General features: G+C 49.9%; 1 protein-coding gene across 1 annotated transcript in view; it reads left to right on the top strand.

Annotated features, from left to right (window-relative positions):
- The window catches only part of ATL1 (atlastin GTPase 1), an 18,155-nt gene that overhangs the window by 113 nt on the left and 8,774 nt on the right, over nt 1-9,268 (top strand). Inside the window, exons 2-8 of the mRNA XM_017738807.1 lie at nt 454-788; nt 1,671-1,805; nt 2,583-2,687; nt 2,896-2,946; nt 4,453-4,509; nt 7,522-7,614; nt 8,667-8,805. Of these exons, the coding sequence (XP_017594296.1) occupies nt 454-788; nt 1,671-1,805; nt 2,583-2,687; nt 2,896-2,946; nt 4,453-4,509; nt 7,522-7,614; nt 8,667-8,805 (915 nt within the window). The remainder of the gene's footprint in view (nt 1-453; nt 789-1,670; nt 1,806-2,582; nt 2,688-2,895; nt 2,947-4,452; nt 4,510-7,521; nt 7,615-8,666; nt 8,806-9,268) is intronic.

The following is a 9,268-nucleotide window of genomic DNA, read 5'->3' as shown; positions in this document are numbered from 1 at the left end:
TGTTGCTACAGGAACAGCAGTGGCACAGGATACACAAAGGCAGCATCCTTTGATAAAGATGTGAGGTCCTTGGACACCTCAGCTGGAGAGCTGCTTCCATTTTTGAGTCAGCCTTCAGGAAGGACCTGGTGGGGAGTGTCCAGAGGAGAGCAGATCCCTAGATAATGTGGTAGAAGGGATGATCAGGAGACTTGGACTTTTCCATCTGAGAAAGGGCTAAGGGAGGTGTTACGGCAGGTGCTGTTTATGTAGGAAGTTGAAGGGATCTGTTCTTCATGTAGGATAAAATCCAGCAGATGCGTTCTGTCAACAGAGGTTCCAGCAGGGAGCTCTGCCTGTGTGGAGCACGTGGTCACATGACCCCAAAGTGGCACGGACTCATCCACTGGGATGGCTGTGGCCAGGTGGAGCAGATCTGCTCTGGAGGATGCCATTTTGGGATGGATAATTGAGCTATTGGGCCTCTTATCACCTCTGTTGGTGACTCCTCACTGTGCAGAGGAAGGAACCAAAAGCCTCTCCTTTTCCCTGTTCACACAGGTAGTTTTGCAGACAAGGCTTACGAGTGGAGCTCTGAGGAGGAGGAATCCGTGAGGAAGGCAGGGCCAGTGCAGGTCCTCATTGTCAAAGATGACCACTCCTTTGAGCTGGATGAAGCCGCCCTGAACCGCATCCTCCTCTCCGAGGCTGTCAGAGATAAGGAGGTCGTGGCTGTGTCCGTGGCTGGAGCCTTTAGGAAAGGAAAATCATTCCTGATGGACTTCATGCTGCGGTACATGTACAATAAGGTAAGGCTGCAGCGCAGGAGGCCGTTCCTAGGGCGTGATGTTCCTCTTTGCTCCCATGAGCTGGACAGGACTCGGTGCTCTTGGAATGCTCAAGCCTCTCATGGGTGTGGGCTTCACAAAATAAAACAGAGCAGATCCTTCCCCAGGAAGAACTGTCCCATGGCTCTTAACTTTGGAGCAGGGGTGTTCACATCTGCTGCCCTGAATCACAGAATCATTTAGGTTGGAAAATCCCTCTGAGATCATTGAACCCAGCTGCTAACCCAGCACCACCATATTCGCCACTAAACCATGTCCCCAGGTGTCATATCCGTGTCTTTTGAACACTTCCAGGGACGGGGACTCCACCACTGCCCAGATCAGCCTGTTCCAATGTGTGACCACCCTTCCAGTGAAAAACATTTTGCTAATATCCAGCCCAAACCTCCCCTGGTGTAACCAGATTGTTTCCTCTTTTCCTGCTGCTTGTTCCCTGGGAGCAGAGCCCAATTCCCACCTGGCTGCACCCTCAGGGAGTTGTGCAGAGCCAAAAGGTCCCCCCTGAGCTTCCTTTTCTCCGGGCTGAGCCCCTTTCCCAGCTCCCTCAGGTGCTCCTGGTGTTCCAGACCCTCTTCCAGCTCCACTTGCTTCCCTGGATACGCTCCATCCCTTCTATATCCTTCTTGTTGTAAGGGGCCCAAAACTGCCCCCAGGATTTGAAGTGCCTTGGCAGTAAAGGAAGGAAAAACCTCCCTTGTGGGGTTCTTAACCTCTTACCATTTTGTAAGGAGCCCTCTGCAGTAGGGACTGTCCCTCTCTAGCACTGGGGTGGAGGCAGCACAGGGGAAAAGTGTAAAACCAAAGTGAGATGAGAATTCTAACAACTTCTGCTCCTCCCTGCAGGAAGCAGTGGACTGGGTTGGGGATTACAACGAGCCTCTGACTGGTTTCTCCTGGAGGGGCGGCTCCGAGCGGGAGACGACCGGGATTCAGATATGGAGTGAGGTTTTCCTGGTGGACAAGCCCGATGGCACCAAGGTGTGTGTGTGTGTGTCTGTTGCTGTCAGCTCATTTTCCTCTTCCAGCTTTTGAGACTCTCTTGCCTTGTCTTAGGTGGCTGGGCAAGTTTAGGGAGGGTTTTCAATGCCATGTCCCTAATTTAGCATGGATGGGTTTAACACAGTGAGGTGATGTGGTGTCCAGTGTCTCTGATATGTTGTCTAAATGTCCCTCAACTCTGGGCATCCCAGAGTTTATTTCTGTACTATTCCCAGAGATCTTGAATCTCATGTCCTTGCAAACTGCTCCCCTTTCCTGGAGCAGCAGCTGTAAAGTGGAGTTTCTTCATTCAGAGTGATCATAGTGGATTTGCAGTACCCTGCAAATTCAGCTTATAGGCAGGAATATTTATCTGCACTTGAATGCAGAGCACGGCACCAAAGTGGCACTGAGTCGTTCAGGGTGTGATTCCTAACGCTGGCTGAGTGTGTTTGGGTTAGGGAGGTGCAATATGTGTCTGGTTTCTGATGCAGACTCAGGCAGAGCCTCCTCTGCACTGACAGCAGCTGTTTGAGGAGCAGAGCTGTTCCCTCACTACCTTGTAGAGCATTAATTTTGCTGCCTGCTGGAGTCCCCCTGCTGTCAGGAGTGGCTGGGGATGTGCTTTTCCTTTGTCCCCCACCAATTACGAGGCTGAGGCAGAAGCAGTGAGACTCCAGCACAGTAACTCAGCTGCCATTCACCCCGTGGCCCACGAGGGTGGGTTTGCCTGGGTGCAGGTCCTGGGAGTGCTGACAGGAGCTTTGTGCCCCGCAGGTCGCGGTGCTGCTGATGGACACGCAGGGCACCTTTGACAGCCAGTCCACCCTCAGGGACTCGGCCACCGTGTTTGCCCTCAGCACCATGATCAGCTCCATCCAGGTAAGAAACCTCTGGGCTGGAGGAGTTCACTGCCCAGCAACCACAGAGCCTGACAGGGCTTCCCTTCCTACCACTTGTACCAGCACCACCTGGGACCTTGCCCGTGTCCCCATGGGGCTGTCATAGGCTTTAGCCACACCAACCATGTGTTAGCCCCAAGGACAGGCTGTTCTTAGTGACCTGAAGTTGTCTTTTTATTTAAATACAGGTTTATAACTTGTCCCAGAATGTGCAGGAGGATGATCTGCAGCACTTGCAGGTAAGAGGAGCTTCGGGGTGACCTAATTATGGCCTTTCAAGGGCCAACAAGAAGGATGGAGAGGCTGTTTACAAGGGCCTGGAGGGACAGGACAAAGGGGAATGGCTTCCCACTGCCAGAGGGCAGGGTTAGGTGGATGTTGGGAGGAAATTGTTGTCTGTGAGGCACTGGAACAAGTTTCCTGGAGCAGCTGTGGCTGCCTCATCCCTGGAAGTGTCCAAGGCCAAGTTGGATGGATCTCAGAGCAACCTGGGATAGTGGAAGGTGTCCCTGCCCGTGGCAGGGCGTGGCACTGGGTGGAATTTCAGGTCCCTCCCAACCTAAACCATCCTGAGATTTTGTTCTGTGATTGTGAATTATCAGCCTGGATGTTGCCATCTGGTGCTGGCTCAGTACAGGGGACCCTCTAAGGGTGATTCCAGCCATGACTGTTGGAGACAAGCAGTTAATGGGATTTTTGTGGCACAGGTGTCCTGCCCATTTCCTGGAATTACCTTCTGCTTTCTCTTCTGTTCAGGTGATTGACTGATTAATTAGGCAGGTTTTTCCAGGAGCTTAAGGAAAGGAAAGAAAAGTCAGCTGGAAAAATCAGCATTTGAAGGCTGAATTATTTCAGTCCATAAATATTATTAACAATAACACTTTTTAAACACTGAATTTATTCAGTGTAGCTCTGATCTTTCAGTTTGGATTTTAAGCCATGACTGTTTAACAAGTTGACCCATTTTTAGGCATCTGTGAAACACATTATTGTGCCTTCAGTTAGAAACTAGAGTGCAGAGAGACTGGAGAGTCTTCAAATCTTGCTGGTAGGCTGATTTTAGAGTCTTTGCACAGCGGGGGTTTGCAGGGAAAGTACTTATTTCTGAATTCATTTCCGCTCGTTCCTGCAGTGTTTAGAGGCAGCAGGGCTCCAGCAGCCCCCTGGAGCACGGGAAGTTTCTGGTTGGTATGAAACCAGCAGCAAGCAGCTGATCTGAGCCGTTTTCCACAGATTTGGCAGCCAAAAGCTCCAGGCTGGGATCTCTCACATGAGAGCTCAGCAGGGTGATGGTCCGTAACAGCTCCGTGTGCCTCTGGGGTGGGAGCTGGCAGCCCACAGCCACTCTGTGTCCAGCTCTGTGTGTGGTGCTGTTAGTCCCCCGTCATAAATGTCCCTCACTGCTTTGTAGAATCATAGAAGTCTCTCAAAGGATCCACAGGGATCATGGAATCCAACTCCAGGCCCTGCACAGACAATCCCACCCTGGGCATCCCTGGGAGTGTTGCCCAAATGCTCCTGGAGCTCTGGCAGCCTCGGGGCCGTGCCCATTCCCTGGGGAGCCTGGGCAGTGCCCAGCACCCTCTGGGGGAAGAGCCTTGTCCTGAAATCCAACCAAATCCTCCCCTGGCACAGCTCCAGCTGTTCCTGGGTCCTGTCCCTGCTCACACAGCAGAGCTTGGTGCTGGTGCCCCTGTGTCCCGCAGTGACAAACTCACTGTCCTGTTCTGTCCTTCTCCTTCCAGCTTTTCACCGAGTATGGCCGGCTGGCCATGGAGGAGACATTCCAGAAGCCTTTCCAGGTGAGTCCAAGCGTCCAGGCCAGCTCATTTGTCGCGGAGCCCGTTGGCTTCACCACGAGGTGTCACTGCAGTTTGCAGGATGGGAGGAGATGGGATTGCCTGGGGATCGGCTCAGCTGCTCCAAGGAACGGCTTTGTGCTTCCTTGATTCCCAGTACATCCAACATCCCTCTTTCTTTTCTCTCTGAACCTCTGCCATCCCAAGAGCTCTGCACTGTCCTGCCAGGCTTGGAAAGCAGCTGGTTTTGCAGCAGGTTTGTCACTCTCTGTAGTCAGGAACTCTGCCCAGCCTTTGTTCTAAGAGGTTTGAACTCACCTGCCCTGGGAATCCCTGCTCCTGGCAAAATGAAAGGATAAGGATTAGCAAAGCTGTGGGAAAACTCGGTTTGAGTGGGGTTTTAACTTCAAGTAAGGGACATCTGTTCATCCTGCTGTTCCCCAACCTGTGAAAAGCTGCTGTTAAAAAAAAGAGAGTGCATTGGGCACTCACAGTAGGTGAGGCTGGTGCCTGTTTTTAAAGACAGGAGTGTTTTGATTAGGTTGGATGAGGGTTTGTGAACTTCCCAAAGTAAAAACCAGCAGGGAAACAAAGCATGCTGTAAAAATCCCAAGAGTAACTGGGAATAAGTTGCAGCTATTTTACATTTGCTTGCCAACATATAAAGAGAATTGTTGTCCTGGAAGGACTAAGGGGTTTATAAGGTGTCTATGGTCAGGAAGTGGAAATAAAATTGAAAGGTTAAAAAATACAACAAATGGACAAATTGATTCTGTTGGATTCTGGTGTGGGCTGGTGACTGATAAATGGTAAAACTACCAGTAAAAATATATGACAGGCAAGAGCTTGAAGAAAGTTGTAACATGGTACAGCAAAAAGCCAGACATTAAATAAATATTCCTGCTCCTTATTTAAAAGCTGTGGGGATAATGCAGCCAAATATTCCAGTGAAACTGAGATACTTCCTACTTCATCAGTAAAAAGGAGGCTGTGAGGGGAAACTTAAACATGCTTAAATCATTAGGGCTGGATAATAGGCTCTGATTTTCCCAAACACTGTAATTGCTGTCAAGTCGCACAGTTCGTGGATGGTGACTCTTGTCAAACAATCCCATTATCAATTTTTAAAAGAGCACGAGTTGGGTTGATAAAGGTAACTCTCGCCATGATCCGTCGCCTTCTGTCAGCCTTATCTCTCCAGGATGCTGCTGAAAAGCAAATGAAGTCAGCATTGTCTGCTTTAATCCATTGTTAATGGATTAAAAACTCATTAACTGATAGATGCCAGAGCACGTGGAACTAATTGTAACAGGGAATCATCATCCTTCAGAAGTGTTTCCTCGGGATCCCCCCAGGCTCTCTCTGATTCAATGTCATCTTCATTAATGATCAGGGGAAAATTATCAAACGATGCTGGAAACCTTTGTGGGTGTGATAAATGTGGTAGAAGAGTCAGTGGTGCTGTGGCCAGGTGAGAAATGATCTCCTGTCCACATCCAGCGTGGGCTGGCTCCTGCAGAACATGTTTTTAGACATGAATGTGTTGATTAGAAAGCAGGAAAAGTGAGGGTGGTGAGGCCCTGGCAGAGTTTTCCCAGAGAATCTGTGGCTGCCCCTGGATCCCTGGAAGTGTCCAAGGCCAGGTTGGACAGGGCTTGGAGCAGCCTGGGACAGTGGAAGGTGTCCCTGCCCATGGCAGGGGAGGGCTGGATGGTCTTTAATGTCCCTTGCAACCCGAACCATCCTGGGATCCTGTGATTCTCCAAGTGTCACAGTAAAACTGCAGTGGCATTGATCCTGCTGGAAGGGAAGTGAGACTTGGCAGTGGAAAATTCACATTTCCCTTTGTCTCCCTCCTCTCCTCACACTGAGGAGCCCTTGCCAGAGGCTGGCCCTGAGTGTGGGGCCTTCACAAAGGCAATGGTAAACACAGCCTGCCTGCAACAATTTTACTTCAGAAATACAAAGCAATAATTCTCGATTCAAGGCGTGCGTAATGTGTTTGTGGAAAAGTCCTAAACATGGTACGTGTCTCTTAAGCATCTCATGGTGTTTGAGAGGACAGCATGTCCTGAACCAGCTCACTGGGTACAGTCACTGTGGCTTCTCCTGCAGTTCAAAAAAGCCAACTCGCTGTTCTCTCCTTCTTTTTTAACTTTTTCTGATGTTTTTGAGAAGAGAAATAAAGAGCAGAAATATTTCCCCTCCCTCCATTAGATTTTTGTTCTAAACATAGACAGATTTTAGGGAAATTCCAATGAAATGGGTTCCACTTGCTGACCTGCTTATCCATGTGCATGAGAGGAACCCTGGTACCTCTGCCAGACCCTCCTGGGCTTTGGCATTCAGGACTTCCCCCTCCAAACCCTTTATTTCCTACATGAGATGTTGTTCCCTTGCACAGATGAGGCACTGGAGACCTGATTTTTTTCTGAAAACTTTTTTTTGTTTGTTTTTAAAGATTCCAAGTTGACCGTTCTGGTATTTATTTATTTATTGCCCAGGAACTTTGAATGCTTCAATAAAGATTACAAAAGCCAATGATTTCTTATTCACTCTCATTCCTCTGCATCTGCTTCTCATTAAAAGTCTGTCTGGAAGGCTGCCCAGTGAAAAAGGCTGAAAAAAATGAGCCTGTAGAATTCCCATAGGATGGAACTAAATGTGGCTGGAATTAGGGAGCTCATTGCCTTTTGTCCTGGTTAGCAACAATCCCTTTTCTTGGGCAGTTTAGATGATTGATGCTGTTCTCCCAGCCAGGGACTCAAACTGGTGCAGCAGTTTGGGGGATGCTCCCCCTTTTCCTTGTGGGACAGTGGAGTGGTCTCAGTGCCATGCACACAGGGGCCTCTTATTTCCTCCAGGAAAGGTGGGAGATGCTGCTGGAGCTGGGAAAAGACTCAGGGATAGGTTTTGGTGTGGTGTGAAATGGGGGTGAGGGTGCAGGGGGATGCTCAGCCACTGCTGTGGGCTCTGAGCAGTATGTAATTGACCCCACTGTTCTGTGTTTTCCAGTCCCTTATATTCCTTGTTCGTGACTGGAGCTTCCCTTATGAGTTCTCCTATGGATCTGATGGTGGTGCAAGATTTTTGGAGAAGAGGCTGAAGGTACGTTTTGCCTGCTCTTGGTTCTGGAGCACCCTGGGATCAGGGAAGGTGTCCCTGCTCATGGCAGGGGGTGGGATGGGATGATCTTTAAGGTCCTTTCCAACCCAATCCACTTTGTGATTCCATAATTTTCCTGTTCAGCCGGGTGGCAGCAGCACTGGATGTCAGGTGTGAGCTGCAGTGCTGGTTATGGTCACACTCAGTGCACTAAAATCCCAGAGGAGGCATTTGGGGAGGGTGAATTTCCTTGCCACATTCAGGCTTCTGCCCAAGCCCAGCTCCATGGGACTCTCTGGGAGAGTGGACAGCAATGGGAGTCAGCAGATTCCCAAGAGACTGGGAATGATTTTTTGGTCATTAGGTAGTTGTACAATAAAAATGATGGGCAAGGACTGGTTGGGATCAGTCAGGAAATGCATGGGTGATTTGGTAGTGGAGAAACCTAATTAAATGTGAGATGAGGAAGGCCCTAGTGGGAAATCCCAAATGTTTTTGTATTCCAGTCATACATGGACATGTGCATTTTTCCAAATGATAATAACATGCTCCAGGGCATGTGGTCAGAGATGCTCCAGTTCCTTCTCTTTGTCCTCATGCCTGTGGGATCTTCTGTGTTCCTTTCCCCCACTGTAAGCAGCCACAGTGTGGAGTATCCTGTGCTCCTGCCAGCACTGCTGGCTCAGCATTATCCCAATATTCCTATCAGAAGGAAACTCCCTGATCCCAAACTTTGGGAAGTGGACAGGCAGCACCAAGCTTTTCTCTCTGGTGACCACTGACAGAACCTGAGGGAATGGCTGGAGCTGTGTCAGGGGAGGTTTAGGTTGGATTTCAGGACAAGGCTCTTCCCCCAGAGGGTGCTGGGCACTGCCCAGGCTCCCCAGGGAATGGGCACAGCCCTGAGGCTGCCAGAGCTCCAGGAGCATTTGGACAACAATCCCAGGGTGGGATTGTTGGGGTGTCTGTGCAGGGCCAGGAGTTGGGCTGGATGATCCCTGTGGGCACTTCTAACTCCAGATATTCTGGGATTCTGTGATTCATTGTCCCCACAGGTGTCAGGCAATCAGCACGAGGAGCTGCAGAATGTCAGGAAGCACATCCATTCCTGCTTCACCAAAATCTCCTGCTTCCTCTTACCTCACCCCGGCCTCAAAGTCGCCACCAACCCCAATTTCGATGGAAAACTGAAAGGTACGAGGGCAAAGCTCTGGTTTCTAACCTGATTCCTTAGAAGCCCTGGCAGACTGTCCTGCTTCTTCCTGAAAGCCCCATGAAAAAACTTCTGGGAGAGGAATTGGATCCTCCTCTCAGTGATGGGCACACCCCCATCTGCTTCTTCTCAGTGCAGCAGACAGACATGGAGGGAGAAAAGGCGTGGGAGGCTGACAAGGCCTCAGAGCTGCTGGCAGTACCCACTGTCAGAACACTGATGGGAAAACTGGGAAGGGCAGGGATGACACTGGAAGTTTATGGATGTGGTGTTAAGCCTGCAGTTAATTCCTGTGCCTCACCTGCACAGGTACAGCCTGGTTGCTGCGAGGCTGGTGCTTGTGGTGGGTGGAAGGCTGGTTCCACAAGCTCTCAGAACGTTATTTCACTTTGAAAGGCTTTCCAGGGAATGTTTAATCTGCCTGGCTTATCTGATCAGTGGTTT

This window comes from Corvus brachyrhynchos, unplaced genomic scaffold, assembly GCF_000691975.1.
Source record: "Corvus brachyrhynchos isolate BGI_N302 unplaced genomic scaffold, ASM69197v1 scaffold245, whole genome shotgun sequence".
In the NCBI taxonomy this organism is placed as follows: domain Eukaryota; kingdom Metazoa; phylum Chordata; class Aves; order Passeriformes; family Corvidae; genus Corvus; species Corvus brachyrhynchos.
Note: the sequence above shows the minus strand (reverse complement) of the source record. Positions and strands in the feature narration are given on the sequence as shown.